The 23,033-nt window shown below is 41.7% G+C and overlaps 1 protein-coding gene across 10 annotated transcripts in view; it reads left to right on the top strand.

The window, feature by feature from the left end:
• KATNIP (katanin interacting protein) overlaps nucleotides 1–23,033 on the top strand; it is a 126,801-nt gene that overhangs the window by 36,735 nt on the left and 67,033 nt on the right. For all 10 annotated transcript variants that reach the window (XR_012896094.1, XM_075899173.2, XM_075899176.2 and 7 more), the window contains 7 exons: nucleotides 461–719; nucleotides 4,401–4,550; nucleotides 7,266–7,477; nucleotides 10,215–10,327; nucleotides 14,621–14,723; nucleotides 18,458–18,670; nucleotides 19,921–20,061. Coding sequence is in view for 9 of the 10 variants with exons in the window: in XM_075899173.2 (XP_075755288.1) it covers nucleotides 461–719; nucleotides 4,401–4,550; nucleotides 7,266–7,477; nucleotides 10,215–10,327; nucleotides 14,621–14,723; nucleotides 18,458–18,670; nucleotides 19,921–20,061 (1,191 nt within the window). In the remaining variant the exon portion in view is untranslated. The remainder of the gene's footprint in view (nucleotides 1–460; nucleotides 720–4,400; nucleotides 4,551–7,265; nucleotides 7,478–10,214; nucleotides 10,328–14,620; nucleotides 14,724–18,457; nucleotides 18,671–19,920; nucleotides 20,062–23,033) is intronic.

The raw sequence follows: 23,033 nt of genomic DNA on the forward strand, positions 1-23,033 counted from the left end.
ATTCATTCGACTGGGACACCGGCAACAGAGGGCAGAGTTAAGTTTGTCCAAGTGTGACCTTGCTGAGTAGGGTTTATTTGTGAAGGGGAACTATAGTTTGTGTTTGTTAGTGGCTGTGTATATGGGAGAAGATAAGGTGTGTAGCTGTCTGCTGTTTCCTGGATTTTGTAGATTTAAATTTTGCATTGCTGTCCCTCAGTAACTTTTACATTTTAATTTAAACATATTTTGTGAAATGTAATGTATTTATTCAGTTTCTTAGATTTCCTTGAAATATTACACGTCCATGTGCTTGCTGGTAAAGACCCAAAATGTTACCAGCTGCTTTCTGTGTGTGTTTATAAAAAACATATGATTTTCCTTTCTTGAGGGTGGAGGGCATAGCTGTATAATTTGGGGGGAGGGGGATTGAAAGAGAAAAGTGAAGTTTTGCTGACAAATCTGTCTGGATTGTAACCAGGAATTGAGAAGAAGTTTGGAACTCTATGTAAGTCAGAAAAGGATTGAGAAGGACTGTTCTAGTGATGACTATGACTCTGTTGAAGAGGATGTGCTTTGGGAGAACTCTCCAGTGGAAGAGACAGTTGCAAGTTTTGGAAGCCTCCAGTTGCCCAGCAGTGAGTCATTACTGAAGGATGTTCCCAAGTATCAGGAGGCTAGAAGTTTCCATGAACTTGATGCTGGTGCTCTTGTGGTGGAATTTAAGCAGAATCTGACAAGTAAGTCTTTGTGTCCTGTACCAGTTCAGTGGCAGTGTTGTAGTTGTAATTCTAGTTCTTATTCATAGAGTTTGTGGCTAAAAGGGAACCTTATATCATCGAATTTGACATTCTGTACAACACTGGTTTCAGCCAAGTATCTTCACATTTAGGCCAATAACCTGTGTTTGATGATAGCATATCTTCCAAAAAGTCTTGATCTGAAGAATTCAAGAGAGAGAAAATCCACCATTTCTCTTGGGAACTTGTTCCAATGGTGAAATATTAATGGTTTAGAGTCAGGCTGGAAGGGCATAACAGGTGGGAGTCTGCAGGGATCTTTTTAGGACTAGTTCTGTTCAATATCTTAATCAACGATTTACATGATGGCATAGAACATGGCTACTCAACATGAGGCCCATGGGCCACATGCAGCCCGCAGCCTGTTTGTTTGCAGCCCATGGGTGGGAGCTAAAACAAAAAAATAGTCAATATAATGGTCTTCTGTTGATATGCATTTTAGTAGTTAAATTCCTGGACTGTCATTGCTCATTAAAAGTGCTAACATATGGGTAGAAATCGGGTAAACATTGCATTTTATTAATATCAGCAGAACTGACTTAAATGGGGCCTGTGTGTTGTGTAGTCTTGCCTTAATTTTGTATTCATTCCCGTCACTGTGAAAGAAGCTACTTGCATATATTTGCATATATATTTTGCAAGTATATGCGACCGCACTTAAGTTGTGGCCCTCAGCATGTGCTGTGAGTATCACTGTGGCCCTCCGGGGCTTCCAAAGTTGAGTAGCCCTGGCATAGAGAGTACAGTTATAAAGTTTGCAGATGCAACCCCTCCCAGCTTGGTATCAAGTGCTTTGAAGTATAGGGTCAAAATTCAGAATGATCTGGACAAACTGAAGAAATGGTCTGAGATAAATAGGATGAAGTTCAGTAAGGACAAATGCAAAGTGCTCCACTTAAGAAGGAACAATCAGTTTCACATATATCAACAATCAGTTTCCTAGAATGGGAAGTGACTATCTAGGAAGGAGCACTGCAGAAAGGGATTTAGGGGTCATAGTGGACCACAAGCTAAATATGAGTCAACAGTGTGACACTTTTGCAAAAAAAGCAAACGTGATTCTGGGATGCATTAACAGGAGTGGTGTGAGCAAGACAAGAGAAATAATTCTGCTCTTCTCTGCACGGATTAGGCCTCGGAGTGTTGTTGGCATATCGTGTCCAGTTCTGAGCACCGCATTTCAAGAAAGATGTGGACAAAATGGAGAAGGTCCATAGAAGAGCAACTAAAATGATTAAAGAAAAACATGAATTATGAGGGAAGACTGAAAGAATTGGACTTGTTTCATTTAGAAAAGAGAAGACAGAGGGGACATGATAGCAGTTTTCAAGTATCTAAAAGGATGTTACAAGGAGGAGGGAAAAAATTGTTCTCCTTGGCATCTGATGATAGGACAAGAAGCAATGGGCTTAAATTGCAGCAAGGGTGATTTAGGTTTGACATTAGGAAAATGTGGTGGTGAAACACTGGAATAAATTGCCGAAGGAGGTTGTGGAATCTCCATCACTGGAGATATTCAAGAGTAGATTGGATAGACATCTATCAGGGATGATCTAGGTGGTGGTTGGTCTAGCTGTGAGGGTAGGGGACTGGACTCAATGTCTTCTCAAGGTCCCTTCCAATTCTATGATTGATGCCATGTTTCCAATTTGAATTTGTCTGGTTTCAGTTTCCAGCCGCTGTCTTGTTCTGCCTTTCTCCACTAGATTAAAGAGCCCTTTACTTGCTGGTATTTTCTTCCTTTGTAATGAAGCCATGTCTCAGGCTTCTTTTTGATAAACTGAACAGATTGAACTATTTATGTCTCTTACGGTAAGGCATTTTTTCGAACACCTGAATAATTTTTGTGGCTCTATTTTGCACTCTCTTCAGTTTTTCAATATCCTGTTTATATGTGGACACCAGAACTGTATGCAGTATTTCAATGTTGGCCTCAACAATTGTAATGGGAGACCGTCTGCCTAAACAAAGTCCCCTAGTCATCAGCACACTGGTTATTTATACTGGTTCAAGTCTAGGTTTGGCAGTAGAGTCTGGCAGGTTCAAGTCTGGGGTTGATAGTACCATGTACTAGCTTCAAACCTGGGATTGCTGTAGTGCCTAGTGAGTTCAAGCCCAGTGTGGAAGTAGGGAAACCGAGGCCCTCCCAACCCTCCTGGTTCCAACCCAAGGCCCTGGGGCAGGCGGTTCAGGTGTGCGGCATGAGCCAGGGTATCACCCAGCCTATTCCTTGGGTTACTTCTATTGCATCTCTGCCTCTCCAGAGGCACAGCAAAGGCCAGACAAATGACCTTCAAGGTAAATCCCAAAAGGGGGGCAGGAGGTTCCCTTCCCCACGCACAAGCAGTTGCTCTAATTTCTATTATAGGGACATAAAATCCAGGTTAAACCTTAGGTTTAACAGCTGGCTGGGTGTTAGTCTGTCCTTTATTCCTGACAAATTGATTTGGACCTGTTTTTTTTAACCTTGGAGCATACTATAGCAGTGTTTCTTAAACTGTGTTCTGCGGCACACCAGTATGCCACAAGGCAGTCGGAGGTGTACCGTGGAGAACAACAGAGTTTAAAATGGCCACCCTTCAAGGGGCAGGTGGCTTCCCCCCTCCCCTTTTTTTTGGTCAATAACTTTCAATAACTTTTCCCTGCCCCCCCCTCCTTTTTTTTTTTTTTTGCTCAACCAAAGAATCCTTGTTCTTTGGTCTTAAAAAGTTTAAGAAACACTGTACTATAGCAGTGTTACACAGTAAAATCCTGTAAATTTACATATAGTACCGATGGACATATTTTATCAGAACAATAATGTTCAGGACATTATGCATTTTCACATGATAACTCACCAGGCATACTTTATTCAAATTATCATAATATTGTAAAAGTGGTGAACATAATAGTATAGATGATCAGAGCTTCCCTTGTAATCCATAAATGTGTCTAAATCTTGATCTACATTTAAAAAGTGTTGTTGGCAAGGAATATGATGTTTTCACAGATACAATGTGCTGGTAAAAGCCCTAGTTGTAGAGACAGTTATACAGGTATAAAGCACTTCATGCTCATATAACTTTTAGATTCGTTGTACCGGGGTACAGTAAACCCTCACCATTTGCAGTGGTTCCTAGCCTCCCCTCAAATGGTGAAATCCATGAATACAGAGGACAGTGGCTCCCAGCCACCATGGTGAGCTCCCAGTGAACTCACAGCTGCCATGGTGCTGTGTGGGAGGGGTCCTGACTGCTGCTGCTGCTGGGCAACAGTTCCCCCCCCCCCCCAAAGGCTGCAACCTCTCCCCTAGGCCTGAGAATGTTGAGCAATGGGGTGGGGGGGAATGGGAAAGAGCCGCGAAATCACACATAGCAATTCTGCAAATCATGAGGGTCTCCTGTAATCTATATGTAAGCACTTCTATAACAGTGTATAACTATATATTGCTTTCACTTTTCTTCACTGGTTTGCTACTCCTAAAGCCTATAGGACTTAGACTTGACTAATGTTTCATGTACAGGAGTTGGAGGTGGTGGCGACCTGTGTTCTACAGCAAATCAGGCTAGATGATGTGGTGATCCCTTCTTGCTTCAAACTGTGACTCTAGTTTTCATACTCAACCCACTTGTTTTTCTGCAGATGTGAAACAGGAACGAATTTTGTCTGCAAAGAGGAAAGATGAGGCTGAAACCTACATTCCCATCAGACCTATGAAGGTCAGAAGTAAAATGGCTCGGCCACTTTCTGCTGGACCCCTGCACCAGGAGGGACATGAAAGAACCTGCTCCAGTAAGAGAGATGAGAATATGTAAAGTCTACAATGTGAGCTTCCATTCTCCTTCCTCTGTCCTGGCTCAAATGTTGTCTCTGCTGCACTCTTCTCTCCTCACTCTGAGCTGTTTCCCATTTTTATATTTCCATTCTTCTCAAAATTCCACTGACTTCAGTGGGAGCAAGAGTGAACCCATGGCTGTATATGTTACCTCTCTTCCTCCTTGCCCTTCTTTCCAGCCCCCACAGAATGAAGGCATCTTCCTCTCCTTTTCCAGCTTCCATTCTGTTCTATACTTGCCCATTTTTCTTTACACAAACATATACTCCCTATGGGGAAAGGGTGCTGACAGGAAGGCAGCCTCGTCATGTCAACTACTCAATCTTCAGAGGAACTGTCAAAAGATGGTAGCTCTCTCTAATCCATTCGTTCCCTTTAGGCAAGTCTGCCCTCAGTTACAAAAAGATGGCTTTTGGGGGATGGGGAGGATATCTGACATAAGCCCAGGTATTCAAATGAATAGAAGAAGGTCAGATGGCTTCATTAGCTTAATGAAACCTCTTGAGCTAAGCACAGCTGCCTCCAAATGAATCCTGAGAGCCAGTAAAGTTAACATTTTCGATAACCCCCAAACACAGCTTTTTAATGCAAAACCTAAACAAATCAAAGAGAACCTCAAACTCCACCTCTCATCTAGATTCCAGCACCAGCTAATGTCTGTAGCAGTATGTTTTGACCAGTTTCTGAAACACTTGTCTTGCACTTCCTTCAAACTTTTAAAAGCCAATGACTTATACACACACAGCAGTTATGTCTGAGCAAGACAACCAAGGAAAGGGTTTAGGAAAAAACTTGCAGCAGCTAAATAGTCTTGAATTAACAGTGATCATCTTGGAAAGACCTCTGGGGAGCCCAACACCAAAAGAACAACAATCCAGCATGTGTACAGCATCTTTGGAAGATGCAATATGGAAGGTGGAAAAGAAGGGGAAGAAAAGAGCAACAGTCCAGCATGTGTGTAGCATCACAGCACCATAGATAGCCAGTGGGCTGTCCTGGATGCCACAGACATAGCCAGTCTTAGTACAGAAAACCATGCCACATCTAAACTTGTTAAAGCTGTCTCCAGAGATGGCACGGTAAGCCCAAAACCAGGGAGTGGCTGGGAGTGGCAGTGGGTGTTCCTGGCACTAGCAGAGGCTCTCTCCCATCCTGTCCATCACAGTTAGCAGATAATCTTCTCAGCTTGATGAAAAGTACACAGTACATTGTACAATTTCTGCTATGTAGTTGGTGGTACAGTGCATCCCACATATCCTCGCCTAAACTATGGCAAGTGTGACATTTTTTGTAGTGTGTGTGTGTGTGGGGGAGCAGTTTCTTGGGGCATTCTGGCACCAGATGTTAGGTGGAGGAATATTAGCTAGGACTGGTAACCATACAAGTTTTGCTGGCTTCAGTGTCCCTAGTATGATTCTGTACAGGTTGAAACTCTCTAGTCTGGAAACATCCATCGTCTGGAATGATTTTAGTGAGTCCACCTTTCATGGGTGTGGCCAAGTTTCCCACCATCCCATAAAGTTTGTTTATAGTCACCAGTCCTAGTGCTCAGTGTTCTGTGCTGTTATTTAGCTCTAATTTACCCCTAAAAGTCCTCTAACAGCCCAGTAAGCAGTGAAGTGTTGGTAATGCTGCTAGACAATATTTATCCCCCATGGTCCGGAAAATTCTCTCGCTGAGAACTGGTCAGATCCCAAGGGTTCCAGATTAGAGAGGTTCAGCCTGTTGTATGATTAAGCCGTGTTTTAAAAACAGCAGGCCCAAAAGCTATCTGGGCTTTTTGAGGGCTGTGGGGGAAGGGTTGTTTGATTGCTTTGGCTTTGGCTATGTCTACATTATGAGCTAGTGGTGTAATTCCACTGCCTGTGTAAATCACACTAGCTCTTACTGAGGTAACACCAGTATAAATAGCAGTATAGATGTGGTAGCATGGGGAGCAACATCATAAGCATGGCTGAGCAATGCAGAGTACAAACCTGCCTGAAACCAGTGGGTATGTATTTGGCACAGATTATCAGGGCCCATTCTGCTGCTACTCATACCACAGCTACACTGCTGTCTGTACTTTCTTGTGATGTCATTTGTTCTAGGGATGTAAAGGACTAGTCGACCATCTGCTAAGCAAATGCGGCACTGCCACTTTGAATGCTGCGGGGAGCCCGGGATCAGCTGGGGACTCCCCGCTGGCCCCCAGCTCCACATGGCATGCCACTTTGAAATGTACAAGAATCCGCAGCGGGGACTCTTGTGCATTTAAAAGCGGAAGCGCCCGCATGGAGCCCGGAGTCAGTGGGACTCCCGCTGGCCCTGGGCTCCACTTGGCGTTCCAACTTTGAAATGCACAAGAGTCCCCTCTTGGGTTCGTGTACATTTCAAAGGTGGAATGTGGAAGTGCTTATCGACTAGTCCAGTAGTCGATGGAAATTCCATTGACTACTCGACTAGCAAATTAATTGCTGCTTAACATCCCTAATTTGTTCACTAGTTGTCCAGAGTAGAGAAGACCTGGAATTCTAATGTTAAAATAAACTTTAGCAACCACCTATATGCTGTCCCTTGCTAGTTCAGCCCTTTGTTAACAGCTAGACCAGATATTTCATGCACAGGCTTTTACAGAGTTACTTACTTGTATGAAATGATCAATAGCTATTTCTTGCTGCTTTTTATGTCAGGACCAGTAAGTCGACCAGAAAAGCCACTCTCAGCAACTCGAAGGAATGTGTGTGTGAAGAAGGATCCTGAGCAGTCTGCTTCTGCTGTGATAAAAGCTATGCAAGTTGAAAATGAGATCTTGCAAAGAGAGATCCTTTGCAGAAGGCTGGAGCCTTCTACCAGTCATCCAATGATATGCCGAAGTACTGAGCTGGGACAAGAGAGATCCAAGGTGTTCAGCAGCAAACATTCTTTCCTTTCCCTAAATATGAATAGAAATCTTATATCATTTAATGCAGTAATACTCAGATCTCAGTGATTCAGGAGCCAAATTGGTGATCAGTATTACTCAAAAGACACACAGTAGTGTGAAATATATATACATTCACAGCACAGTGATTGACCAACTATTATAATATTTTGAACTACAATTGGTTAATGTAGTAAAAACATCCTTATTGGTTAATAATTAAATCCCAACATTTTAATATCACGTCCTGCAAAGAGCCCCATTAGACACATTAAAAAGCTGTTGATAGCATGCAGTCCTTGGTCTGAGTATCACTGGCTTAAAGCCTTACAGGGGTGGATGGTGGGGTGAATCTTAACACTATATGAAATGAAATCATGTGATCATCCCATATGCACTTTTTGGGGATATTTCCATTCAGCCATTTCTTAATTTCAGAGGAGGACAGAAAACAATATGTTAACCATTTATGTGACTCTCCTTCTTAGAGGTAAAAAGGATTCTTCTGGATTCTGCTCTTCCCTCCCTCAAAGCTACAGTTAGCTAACACACAAACTGTTCAAAAAGCAGTCACATGACTTTCATTGCACACATTCACCAAGTACTTAGGGCCTGATCCTAATTTCATTGACGTCAATGAGAGCTTTTCATTGACTCCGGAATTGGATCAAACCCATAATGGCTGGAATTAAAGCCTGGGTCTGTTGGTGATACAGAATCTCTTTCCAGGTTAAAGGCTGCAAAATTCTCCAATCTCCTTTTTATTTTTGTCATGTCTGTTCTGCAGTTGAGAGAGACTAGTTCCCCCTGCACATTCACAAACCGTGTGAACTTGCTAAGTTTCAGGAAAGTATGTAATATTTAAAACAGGTATCTGACAAAGTGAGCTGCAGCCCAGGAAAGCTCATACCCTAATAAATTTGTTAGTCTTTAGTATTTTAAAATGGTCTTTCTTACCTAGAGTCCTGCTATTCTGTGAGGGTGTCCTGAGCATGCCTCACTTCTTCAGATACACCAGCAGGTGTCTGTGTTAATTTACACAGCTCCCCCAACAGCTACCTTCTTCCCCTTCTGGAAAGAGAGCCTCATTTTATCCACAATGAGCAGTCCTGTGGCACCTTAGAGACTAACAAATATATTCTATAATGAGCTTTAGCTAGAGTTCTTTTGTGCTCGCCAATTGACAGGCTTTTGCCTCTGCTTGTTCAAACCAGGTCAGGTCAGCAAGCTTCCCAAGTAGCTGAGGCAGGCTCCCCGGAGCCAATGGCTCGCCCATTGTCCCCTAATAACTCTCTAATGTTCACTATTGGGCAGCTTATCTTGAGCTGTTATTTCCTTCCTGTTTATGTTCTTACAGCCTACTGTTAAACTGAACCAATATATTCACATAGTAAGCATCTCAATAACCAGGTCAACATATAGAAGTTATAAATAATTACAGAAGAGCGTACCATCTGTTGCACTAGTAATTGCTGTTCTCTGAAAGCTGTGTGATGTGATGGGTCAAAGCTCGCTCTTTCTTCAGTGTCTAACAGTGCTGTAATCTTTTGTATTTTGTACAATGCAGATAAACATGGGAGTATTTTTATGGAGAACCAGGGAGATATCTGCACTTTTTTATGACTATCCTTTGTACCTCAGTGCTTGATATTGTCTTGTAACACTGCATGAAGTTGAATCAAAGAAAGCTATTAGGGGAACACAAGCAGGAAATGAATAGCAGACACAAGATTCCTCCAAAGAGAATACAAACTGTTGTAAGAAAACAACGTGGGAACTATTAATTGAAAAATGCCCACCTGCCTATTTCCAGCCAGGGTAGCTGGTTTATTTTCCCCCAGCCTAAGCCTAGAATCAAAAGAACATTAAACCATTAAATACATCTTCCTGTAGAGAAAGAAAAGGGTGTGTGGGCATCAGGCTCCTGCGGGTCATGAGAGAGGAGAGAAAGGCATAAAATACTGCAGAAGTGGGCTGCCTCTCTATGGCAACCCAAAAGTAGGGAGGACTGCAATTCACAGATTCAGTCCAAGAGTGGGCACAACTTGGGGTTCCCCCCTTGATAAAGGTGAAAGAAGCCAAGTCTCTCATCTGATGCGTGAATTCAAGTGGGATTTCGAGGGAATCTAAAAAGCAGCTTGCCCTGTAAACCTGTTTTTTTTTTTTTTTTTTTTTTATCAACTATTGTGAAAGGAGCTGGTGGTTTTAGCACTAGGGAACACCTGCATTCCTCAGTCAGGCCCCACCAGTGACTTCAGACTTTTGAATTTTAGAAGTGTCTTCCCTGTTCACATGCCGGATTATGAGACAAGGGCAGTGTGTTCTTTCTTTCAAAGGAGTATCAGCAACGGACTGCCATTGCAGGGCCATAATTTCTTATTTTCATGAAAGTACACTGGTGTAGTGCAAGATGAAGTGTGATGGAAATTGCATTTTTGCTCTTGAATATATTATTTAAATCTCAGATTAGTAAATATTTTATTTTCACCTGCCTATAGTATTACATGTAAAGGACCAGATTCTAATCTCAGCTATACCAGCGTAAATCCACAGTAATTCCATTAAATTCAATGGCAACAATATCGATTTACGTGAGTTTAACTAAGATCAGAATTTGGCCCAAATTCTCATTAATTTCTGAGAGACAAGCCACAATTCATATTGTTTTATGTGTGTAGGGAATAGTGTATATGAAATGTGTTAATCTTTTCTTCCATAGCTGCCTTCTGTTTCAACTTCATCTGTTTCTGCAACAACCGAGCCTTTGGAAAAACAACAGGAAACAACTGTAGTCACAGAAGCCATTGAAAGAATTGGTCATTTGGGAAGCAGGTAGCTAGATTAGTGTATTTAAGAATGATTTCCTTAATATGACTGGATGATTGATATCATGTGCAGTGGTTGTCCCGTTTCATCTTTTCTTGTGGTTATTTCTTGAAGGATGTAATTTCTGCTCTGGGCAATGGGATATATCGTAACAAAATATTTTTTAGCTGTTCTTTCCTCTGTTGCCCATTTTGACTTTGCCTTGTAAAAGGCATGATGGCCAGCATCTTGGTTGTGAACAGGAGACAGGCCGAAAATATTGGTTTTCTTAAAAATTCAACAGTTATCTGCTACAGTCCAGGTGAGAGTGAGTGTGTCATGGGTTGATCATTTCCGCACTGGCAAGGTGGAAGTTAAGGAGCTGCTCTGGACATAGGAAGCCACACCCCCTTACCTTTACTAGGCAAATTTCCAGTGGAGGGAGCATTGAAAAGAGCTACCATCATCTGTTACACTGTTTGTGCTGATCAAACAATGTAATAGACTCTGGAGACAGACCAGAGAGGAGCACAGGAAGGCCTGATTTTACAAAACATTCATCTTCCAACTGAATGCCTGCACTTGGAAGAGTTGCTTCAGACAGACCAATCTCTGCAGGTAGAATCTAATACCAAACTCCTTAGGACTGAGGGTGAATCGTAACGAGTCAGTCCGCACTCCAGGTCAGTCCATAGAATTTATTAAGGTCTCTTCTAGACAAACTTATACTTCTCTCTAGATGGGGTTTTCAGGTTATCATATCCTTCATCTCTAACCTTCAGCAAAACAGTGCAACAAAAAGAATCTGTCTCATGATATCATAGGTTTACAAGATGCCAAACGTCACCACCTCTGCCTTTTTTCATAAATTCCTAGGGAGAAGGGCCCATTATGATAATCTAATGCGACCTCCTGTCTAACTAATTAATCAAAGACCAAAGAACATGAAGAGAAGAAATTCTTTAATTGCCTTATACGCTGATGCTAGAACCCTGGATAACAAATGAGAGGAATTAGCATTGCTTATTTATGAGAACAAATTCTGTTATGTATTATGGAAACCTGGTGGGATGATCCCCATGTTTAGAATGTTAATATCAATGGTTAAAACCTATGTAGGAAGAATCAAATGGACAAAAGTGAAAGGCATGGGGCATTCTATGTAAAAAATCGTTTCCGAGTTACCGATAATTGGGAAGACAGTGATGATTTTGCACGCTTATGCATCAATGTCATAACTGATAAAGTACAAAATAGATATTACTTGAGATTTGCTACAGACCACCAAATCACAAGAGGGACCAGGATGACTGCCTTCTTATGCACCTATCTATAATGTGTAGGAGGGAAAAGTGTGATCATGGAACTTAAATTTGAGTGACACACTGAATGTCTCATGCTGCCCGTACTAAAACATCCTGGGAATTTCTAAATATATTTCTGTTCTGTATTAATGAAACAATAGATGACATCCTCTCATCATATGTTGATAGCACTCTTTCCATTTCTCTAGTGTTTCTGGAGGTTGTTACATAGAAGCTTGTAAAGTTAGACATTTTGAAATCAGCAGGTCCAGATAATTTGGTTTGAGAGTTTTAAAACAACTGCCTGAAGCACTTGCTGAACCATTTATGCTGATTTTCAATAAGTCTTGGAGAACTGGGAAGTTTACGAAAACTAGAAGAGTGCTATTGTTGTGCCAATTTTTTTTAAAAAGTCAACAGGATGACAGAGTATTGGAGCAGCTGATATGGAACTCCCGTTATTAAACAATTAAAGGAGAATAATGTAATTAATACAAATCAATATGGATGTACGAAAAATAGAACCTTTCTAACTTGATATCTTTTTTTATGAGATTGCAAGTTTAATTGATAAAGTAATAGTGTTGATATAATAGACTTTTGTAAGGTGTTTGACTTGGTGCTGCCCAACATTTTGATTAAAATACCAGAATGGATTCAAATTAACATGGCACTCATTAAATGGATGAAAAACTGGCGAACTGATAGGCCTCAAAATGTAATTGTAAATGGGGAATAATCAAAGAATGGCTCTGTTTTCAGTGGGGTTTCACAGGGATGAGTTGTTGACTCTGTGTTATTCAACATTTGTATCAGTGCTCTAAAAGGAAACATAAAATCATTGCTGATAAAGTTTGTAGATGACACAAAATTGGAAGCTGGCAAATAATGAAAAGAACAGATTACTGTTGCAAAACAATCTGGATCTCTTGGTTAATTGGGCACAAACAACAATATGGATTTTAATACAGCTAAATGTGTGCACATCTAGGAACAAAGAACATAAGACATACTTGCAAGATGGGGAACTCTGTTCTAGGAAGCAGTGACCCTGGAGAAAGATTTGAGGATCATGATGGGTAATCATCTAATCATACTATGTGAGCCCCCAATGTGACACTCCCTATGTGACACTATGGCCAAAACATCAAATGCGATTCTCAGATACATAAATGAGAATCTTGAGCAGGAACAGAAAAGTTATTTTATTTCTGTATTTGACATTGATGCAACTACTGCTGGAATACTTTGTACAGTTCTGGAGTTCATAATTCAAGGAGTATGTGGATTAATTGGAGGAGATTTAGAGAAGAGGCAACTAGAAAACATGCCTTATAGTGATAGACACAAGGAGCTCATCTGTTTAGATTTGTCAAAGAAAATAGGTTAAGGGATGACTTGATTACAGTATATGAGTACCTACATGGGGAAATATTTAGTAGTGGGCTCTTCAGTCTAGCAAAGAAAGGTATAACAGGAAGTTGAATGACAAATTCAAAGTGGAAATAAAGCTTGTTTATTCAGGAGGTAGGACTAGATCAGGGGTGGACAAAAGGGCCTCCATTGTCCGGATCCGGCCCGCCAAGCTGGTGGATCTGGCCTGCGGAGGCCCTGCTGCTCTTCCAGCCCCAGGCCAATTAGGGCCTGCAGGCAGGAGAGCACGCAAAGCCTTCTCCACTGTGCCCCCGCCCTGCGAGCAGCATGCTTGAAGCGCTGCGTGCTGCTTGCAGGGCAGGGTGAGAATGGAGGAGGCTTCACGCACTCCCCTGCCCCTAGACCCTAATTGGCCTGGAGGCAGGGGAGTATGCAAAGCCTCCTTTCGCCCTGCCAGGAGCACATGGTGCTTTGAAGCACCACGCACTGCTTGCAGGGCGATGGCAGAGCAGAGAAGGCTTCACATGCTCCTCCGTCTCCAGGCCCTAATTGGTCAGGGGGTGGGGGAGCACGAGAAGCCTCCTCCCGCCCTGCCAGGAGCACGTGGCGCTTTGAAGCGCCGCACGCTGCTCTTAGGGGTGGGGGGGAGAGCGGAGGAGGCTTTGCAAGCTCCCTCACCCCCAGGCCCAAATTGGCCTAGAGGCAGGGGAGCGAGGGAAGTCTCCTCCCACACCAGGGGCATGGGCACCTTGGGGGAAGTTGGGGTGGAGGCAAAGGCACTCCCTCACCCCCAGACCAATCATTGTCTGGGGCGGGGAACCCGGAAATATCTTGGCCCTGCCCCTTCCATTCAATGCTCTGTCCCTTCCGCTCAATGCCCATCCCCTTCCTCAAAAATTTCTGAGGTGGCCCCCAGCAAAAAATTATTGCCCACTCCTGAACTAGATGGTCACAGTGGTCCCTTTTGTCCTTGGAATCTATGAATCTATAGCACAGGCCAGAGAACTTCCTTGAAATAATTGCTAGAAAATATCTTTTAGAAAGCATCCAGTCTTGTTTTTAAAAATTGTCAGTGATCAAGAATTCTCCACAGTCTATGTTTAGTTGTTCCAACAGTTAATTACTCTCACTGTTAAAAATGTGCACCTTATTTCCACTCTGAATTTGTCTAGCTTCAACTTTCAGCCATTAGATCATGTTATACTTTTCTCTGCTAGACTGAAGAGCCCTCTATAAAATATTTGTTCCCTATATAGGTACTTACATGTAGGTTAAAGATCCCACTGGTATCTAATATCTTCTTCTGTGTAGGTACTTATCAACTGCAATTAAACTTAACCATCTCTGAATAAGTCCTTAAGAAACGTTCTGTATCTTAAAACCAGCGCAACTTACAAAGCAAGTATGTGGGAAACAAAGAAAAATGCTGCAGGTGTTGATATAGGGGCAGAAATAAAGCAGTGTTTACATTGCTTTGTCTGAATTTCATGGACTTCTAATAGGGGGTTTCAAATAACTGCATAAGCTAGATAGGGTGTTTTTTTTCCATTCTGAGTATTCTTCACCTTTCCTCCAACTCAGTATTTTTTTTCCCAAATAAAGCTTTAGAAACAAAATTCCTAAGAGTTTAACTATGTTTCAGGCAACAGAAGAAACTTTTGAAACTCCTGCAGGAAATTGAGAGCTGTTCTACCTGCCATAGTCATGAAGTCCTACCTACTGAGGAAGTGGAGCCAGATTCTCTGGTGAGAAATAAGGATTGTACAGATAGGTGCAATAATTACAGCTTTGTATCTATTCAGCCATTCAGATCTTACAGAAACCAAAATATAAAGTGGCACTTTGAATGGCCTGTGTCCTTATGGGAGAGGGCTCAGGAAGCATGGCTTTAACGTCTCAGGGAGCAGGCACAGGTATGAGCATGGGGCTTCCTTGGAATTCTCTCACTGTCTTATGATGAGAAGGGAGCATATGGGCCCTCCAGGTCATAGATGTTTGGAAAATGCAGTAGGATAGTGGCACAATGAATTAGGAACCCTAACTAAATGTTTACATTGCTCCTGTGCAAAACCAGTTTCATCATTTCAGACTTTGTCATTGAACTTATTTTTTTCAAAGTCACTTGCAACTCTTGCTCCAGACACACCCCATAGAAGAAAGTTCAAACTCTGCAAGTTATTGGAATCGTGTTATGCAGATTTAGCTCTGTGGGTTCCATATATTTGTCATGTTCACTTCACAGAGTGAGTTGATCCTTCCTGATCATATATGTTAACAAATGTAATCATGCTTCTTTTTCTGCATCTCACTGAAGGCTGAATCCTCTCATATCATCTCTAGGTTAGTGTTATTCGAGAGAGTACAAGCCAGATTCTACGATTTTATATAAACATATTTCTTCTGCCTTTACCTTCTTCCTCCACTCCATCTGATCCCAACTAGCATTTGTTAGAGTGAATAACATCTATGAAAAACAAACAACTTTATGGGTAAACTAATAACATTAAAACCTTTGGATTAATAACGTTAAAACCCTATGAATACATAGGGGTGTATGAACCTTCTCTGCTGCCTTGACCGTTAGCAGAACACTGCAGTTTGTTCCTTCCTGTCCAGCATCCTGGGAACCTGACCAGTTGTGAACCAGGGAATGTGTCATTCCAGCGGAAGTCAATGCCAGTGCCCCTGCTACTACCGGCTGCAGGTTTCCACTCCAGTGGCAGTAGAGGGGCTGGCATTGGCCAAGCAAGGACTGAGGTGGGAGGAGGAACACTCAGAGTAAGAGGCACGGTGGTTGTAGAGCCAGCACTGTGAGAATGTACTAAGCCCTCTGGCCGCCAGGCTGTGCTACTGTTTATTACCAATATAAAGTCCTACCCTTTGGTCTTTCCACAATATTGAGGGTATTCACAAAGTACTTGGTATTCATGGCAGCTCACCTAAGGAGACAAGGAACCCAAGTCTACCTATACTTCAGAGACTAGCTGATTTGAGGAGATAATCCAACAGGTGACGAGCTCGATCCAAAAAGCCTTATAGCTCTTCACGTCACTGAGACTCAACATCAACAGAGAAAACTCCACAATGATTCCAACTAAAAGTATAAAATACAGAGGAGCAGTATTAGACTCCTGGTCAGTGAGAGCTTATCTTATAGAAGAGTTCCAGATAACAGTAAGCCTCATCAACAACCCTGATCATTCAAAAATATCTGTAAGAGCATGCCTTAGACTGCTGGGACTCATGAACTCATGCACCTGTGTTATACAGTTTTCAGACTTCACCTGTGCTTCATACAAGGCTGACTGAAATTAGTAGCTAGCTAACAGACACTACATGGACATGCTGGACAAGGTCCCACAAGAAATCCTTATTAAACTCGTAGAAAAACCCTCTTCATTGGCACAGTGGAGTACTGTTCTTCATACCTCCATGTACATTTTAGAGCTCATGGCCAACCACTTGGCATGCAGTGGTTTCCTGCCTCTTGTTCAGGGATGCACAGTGCAAGTACCAACAGACAACACTGCTGCTATGATCGAGACAAGGAGGAGTAAAATGGTCTCCATTCTGTCAGGTAGATGCACGTCTGTGGAAACGGTGAATTTTTTATCGCTTATCTATGAAGACTGCCTTTTTAGTGGCCATTTTTTACATCCCCCAAGTACAATCTAAACAGGTGTGACCCCACAGTTCTTCAGCCTTAGTTGTTTTATGTACTCCACAGTGAAAGCAACTTCTCCTACTCTGCCCACACACAGTCTCCAGCATGTAAATCACTCCCAGCTATATTGTATGAGTGCTATAGCTATCCAGCCATCCACCTATGAATTATATTATAGAACAACACTGGCAGATTCCCAGTCCCAGACTTGTCCCCAGAAATGCACAACTTGTATCACTCAGTATCTGCTTGGACAATACAAGCTCATAGAAAGTCCGTTGTTCCATTAATAGAAACGTATATGCACATATCTGGTTATCCCAAATGAAGCTTCCAACCACTTTAGTCCAAACATACTGGCTTAGATAAAATAATAAAACAAGGTTATTACCTAACGATTTTAAATTATTACAAGTAATGGGGCATAAAAGTCAGAATTGGTTACAAAAAAATAAAAGGTAAAAACTAATACCTAACTGAACAAGCTAAGTGAATTCAAAGTGAAGGTCTCTCTTTATACATATTCTAGCAGTCCTATTAGCTGAATCTTCCAGCCAGGATCTTCCCAAGTTCAATCATGCTTCCTTTGTCCTTCAAGAGTTGATACAGTGAATAGGTATGAAGGAACAAATGATTTTTTTCTTCTGTTCTCACTTCTGGTTATTTTCCCCTTTGAAAATCATCTTCAGATGAGGTTCAGGAAGCAGAAAGTCTGCTTTCAGCGGAATCTCCAGCTGTTCAATTGCGGCCATTTCACCAGGTGATAGTGCATGAGATTATGTTGACACCAGGCTGAGGTGCTGACTAGCCTGTTTGAACTAATTTGAAGCTGTTTCCTTAGACTTGGAACATGTCTTATATAGTAGAATTTTATAACTTTGTTTAGAATTATAACATATATATTTACAAAGATGATAATGTTCAGCAAATTGAATTTTCAACTGATACCTCACAAAGCATGCTTTGTACAAAATTTATCACAGTCTTGTAAAAAATGTGAACACAAGCGGGGATTTAAATATCCTGCACTTTGTTAGCATAATCTTGCCCACGCACTATTCCGCTCGCCAAGGAGTTTGAGTTGAACTAACGTGTCCCGGAGCTTACTTCCTGGTTCGAATCAGCTGGCGAGTGGAATAGCATGTGGGTGAGATTATGCTAATGAAGCGTGGGATATTTAAATCCCCACTTCATTAGCAATTTCGGTCGGCTACATTTGTATCCCTAGTTCGAACTAGGGAGCAAGTGTAGACATATCCAAAGAACCACAATTGCTATAAGGTTAAAAAAAAATTCTTTTGTATTGTTTTTAACTAATCTAAGAATTACATACCAGCAACACATTACATTATCATTATGGATCATGACATGGTTGCAAAGCCAAGTATTCAAATTAGAAGGTGCCAAAATATTGCTGTTTGTGTAACTTCAGTCTGACTCCCCTGTGCATGTGCTGTCAGAGGCAATTGTTACCTACAGTTCACATTCTATTTGTTCTCCAGAATAGCCTGACCTGACTCACAGCACAGAATGAAAAGTGAATGAAGCAGAAAGCACAGAGATTCTCTTGGGTTTAAAAACTCTGGACTGGACCTGGTCCTAAGAGTGCTGAGTTCTAGCCCTTACTCCCTAATAAGCTTTCTCTGTGATTTTTGGGCAGGACTACTATAATGCTCGTGAGGCCAAGATGAACATTATCAAGTCAACCTTAATTCTGACATTTCCTAAGTTCTGAGTGCTTGACTTGGCAACCATAACATTCTTTTGTTATATTTTGTGTATATAATCTATGTGTAGAAGCAATCTCTCTTTTAGGGCCAACTGCAAACAAAGGCAGAAGTACAGGATGTCATTTATGTGACTATGGAAATCCTCTCCAATTGGGGGAATGCAGCCAACGTGGGTTTGACGGAGGTGGAATTCTTTGATTTACATGATGTTAGGATGTTTGTATCGCCTCATGATGTCGATATCCGAAATGCTGACTCTCCAGGGGATCTCTGCTGCCTGGTCAATAGAAGCCTGAATGTAAGCTCCCCTCTTAAACCTGAATTTCACTACTTATTCACTGATTTTGAACATATGTAATGGGTGCATGCATGGGGGCCCATTAACTCTTTTGTCATAGGGCGAAATTGCCATCGGCAGCAGGCTTTTATACAGGCCCATATTAGACCACAGCAGCATTTATAAATTGAAATGTTTGGGAGTTTGTCTGAAATATTTTTGAGGTTGGGCATTCAATTTTCAACCAAAAAATTAACAATTTCCACAGAAGGCATACTTTTCAGCAAAAAACTCTTGTCAAAAACTCAGTTTTCTGTTTGAAAAAAAAAATTTCAACAGGCCCTCATACTATGCACACTTATCTGTCCAAAATACCATATTTTCTGCTTGCCAGAACATGTCCCATTCTTTTCCTCTTGGCTTGTGAAACTGCTTGCTTCGTACTCCTTCCCCAGCTGTTGGCAGTGTAAGAGCACTCAGTGACTCAGTGACTGAGCTGGGGATTATCAGTTTGGCAAAACTTAGCTCTGACCTCTAATGTAAACTAAGTTGCTGCACATGCAAAGATAGATCATTTCAAGCTACAGGGAGTACTACATTCTTGTGTTTTTAATCCTGTTTGTCCCGTCTCAGATGTCTACTCAAATCCATAATGTAGTTCTCTGTGAGGCTTCAAAAACACCAAGTACACAACTCTGTATATCTGTAACTTTTGGTCTAAAATTGTGTGCAAAGGACACTGATAAAGCAAGAGCAGTGTAGAAAATAATGTAGAATCCCTTATTTCCAAAGGGTAAACCCGAAAGGTACCTTCAGAAACTTTATTAATCTTTTTTCTCAGTGTCCTGTGGGCACAAATCATACTCTTCTCTCTGCTCCCTTCCCCCTTCCCGGCCACCCTCATCTTGCAAAGCTGATTAATTTGATTAAAATAAACTGTGGACTGGTTTTGACCCTGCATATACAAAGCATTGCAGACAGTCTAAGCACTGGTGAGCATGCAGACTTCTCAGAAGCACAGCAGACCTATATCCAAATGCCTGTCTGCGCTGTGCTTTTCTGCAAGCAGGGGAGTAGAATGTGCAGTTTGGAGCCTAGGGTTAAAGGTTTTCTCCTTGTTTTCTCTTTAGCAGTCTTATCTGTCCATTTGTTGTTCCTGTGACTTGGGCTCTCTGCTCCCTTTTTCTGGTGAGCTGTGAGTTAATCACAACTATTTTGCTTCAGGAGAAGAAAAGCCTATTAATAACAATCTCTGCTTGTCCATATTTTAGAGCACCAAGGAACGCTTCCTGTGGATGTGCCCTTTCTATGCGCCAGTGCAGCTTTACTTTGTTATCCGCAATCCCAGCCGGTCACGTGACTTTGGTATATCTAAGATCAAGATTTGGAATTACAACACAAGGACTCTTAGTGTAAGCATCTTCTTCTCAACTACTTGCTGTGTACACTCACCTTAGATCTAGGGAGACTCAGTTTGACCTTCCTTCCAACAGTGTGAAATAAATATAGATCTTGTCTTCTCTAATAGGAAGGGGGAGCTGGAGGGATGTCTCATCTACTGGGGGGATTTTGTTGTTGTCTTAATTCTAAGTGGTAGAAATGCAAGTCACAGTGTTTTCACCAAAAAAGTCAATATTCTTTCAGAGCTGTAACAAATACTTCACTAGTATTTCAGAAAGGGTAACAAAAGCCTTGCATAGAGTGTTTGTTTTGGCTTTACTGGTAATTGGAAACTGATTCTCTGAAAGGTAAGTGCATCTCAATATGTAGGTCTCTGGGTTATATTATCAGAACAAAGAAGGCTATTTGTCTGATTACATTATTATTTAATTGATGATTTATAAGAGAGACTGACTCACCAACTAAGGTTTCTGTATTTTTGTCACTTGAAATTCGGTGTGTATGCCTGTTAAAACTTTTAAAATATTGTAGCATTGCAAGAGACATCACACGGCAGATGGTCACTGATTCGTATGTCTGAAATTCAGCGTGGAAATTATTCTGGTTAGTACACTATGCTGTTCAGTTCAGAAAATTCCCAGGTACTGAAGTCAAAGAGGATTTTCTGTTCTGGATTATAACTGAGATAAGCTTTATCCTTTCTGACTTGCTCTCATCTGTGTTCTTATATAAGCATATGGCAATACAAATGTATAGAAACTGCCATAGAGGAAACAGTCTTAACAAATACTATATCACACCAGCTTAAATTATTTTCTGGAATCCTTGTTGCTGTGTGTATTAAATGTGGGTTACAGGATGTTACAGTGTAAGCAGAGGGCATACCATAGACCTTTCTGAACCCTTTGAAAAGGACTGGTATTTGCAGAGTAAATAATACTGATGTGTTGTCACCATGTGTCAGCCATGTTGCAAATGTAACTATATACTGATTTAATTGTGTTGATACATGAAATGTTTGGAACCCCCCTCCCCCCTCTATGGCCAGGTTCTCAGCTATTACAAACTAGTGTAGTCTCATTGATTACTGTGTGACAGTGCTGCCGTATGTCAGTTGAGGGTCTGGCCCACTCTTTTTCATGTGGGGAAGTAATACGCAGCAATTCTGCATGGTCTGGTGTCATCTGTGATATGGAAACCTTAGCATCATTTCGGTAGCATTCTTTTTAATTTAAGTATTTTTAAAGAAATAAATAATAGAGACCTTCACAATTGAAGTTATAACAGCTCTCTGATCTCTCCCTCCACTGCAAATAAATCCTCTCCAAAACTACTATTTTTTAGGATCATAAGTTTCATCACTTGCTTCCCCTTCCAACTACCCCTCAAAAAAGCTGTAAATGGGAAGAAATGTTTAAATACGCCCTAAGGAAACACAGATGTTTTTGCAATACCATGAAAAGCTCAACTCAGTCTAAACAAGTACTAAAACAGAAACTGGAATTGTTCAAATTATTTAGAGATCTGGAATCTGGAACTGGAAACGAAAGGTCAAATGAAGGGGTGGGAAGGAAACTATTAGAACCTGCCATATAATTACTACAGAAAATTTAACTGACTGAAGTGAAAATGTGTATTAATTTAAGAGATGTCTCAAAGAAAATCTACTGTTTTAGTATCATTATTGATTAAAATTTAAGGTCACTTCAAAAGGCATCTACTGTATGTATTGATTTTAATACAAAGCTGATCCAAGATGATATCTGCCAGGTTTACAGACTTAAGTACCACAACAGCAAAAAGATAATTGTCAACATTGTCAAGTTTATTAATTTAAGAGAAAACACACATCAGATTTGCAACTGACTGATTAAGAGCCTAATCTAAAGCCTATCATGTGAATAGGAGTCTATTCATGGATTTCACTGGGGTTTGGATCTTGATCTACATTTACTGGATTAATTATAAAAACAGGTATAGCACGACTAAGCCCACTTTAAGGAAGTTGATTTATTACTTTAACAAAGGGATACATAACATTAATGGGCTTGCTACATTTAGTGGTTTAAAGCATTAATTCAGAGGGAGCTAGCCACTCCCAGTCTCCATTCAGACCCCTTCTGAAGTTAGCCTATGAATACCAGCTCTGCAGTTTCATGCTGAAGTCTGTTTAGGGTTTTTTTTTATGAAGTATGGTAACTTTCAAGTCTGTTACTGAGTGTCCAGGGAGACTGAAATGCTTTCCTATTGGTTTTTAAATGTTACTATTTTTGATGTTTGGTTTGTGTCTTCTTTTTTTTTTTGTAGAAAAAGTCCAGTTTGGCCAGCGTACATGGCAGGAAGGGCCTTTCTTACAGGGAGGTTGGTGGGGGGTTGTGATAGGGCAGTATCTGTAAGAAATTTAAGTGTGGGATGTAGTAAGAGGGGCGGAGGGGGCTCAGGGCGGGGATGTGGGTGTGAGAGAGGAGAATTCAGGGCAGGGTCTGGAGGGTATGAACGTTCAGGGTAGGTATTGGGTTATGTGGGGTACAGGAGTCAGGAAGAGGGTTGTGGGGAGCACAGGGCAGGGACTGAGGATGTGGTGGGAGTGCAGGAGTCAGGGCAGGGGGTTGGGTTGTAAGGGGGCTGACGATCGGGGATTGAAGTGTGCAGCGGGCTCAGGGCAGGGTTAGCACTGCCTAGCCACCAGAACCCCAGGGCGGCAGGGATTGCACTTGCCCAGTTGCCAGATTCCCTGGGCTGGCTAGAGTGGCAGGGACCACCCACTCAAATACCAGGGCTGGCTGGGGCAGTGCTTTCCAGCTGCCAGATCCCCAGGGTTGGCTGGGGTAGTAGAGACTGCACTAACAGGCAGCCCAAGCACTGTGGCTGGAGCCTGGATGCACTGTGGCTGAGCAGCCCAAAGTGCTGCAGCACCTAGAGCCCTGCCCCCAGACTGCCAGTCTCTGACTGGAGGGACACCGCTTTCCTTTCACCTTTGTAT

Source organism: Pelodiscus sinensis, chromosome 15 (genome assembly GCF_052426305.1).
Source record: "Pelodiscus sinensis isolate ZL-2025 chromosome 15, ASM5242630v1, whole genome shotgun sequence".
NCBI lineage: Eukaryota > Metazoa > Chordata > Testudines > Trionychidae > Pelodiscus > Pelodiscus sinensis.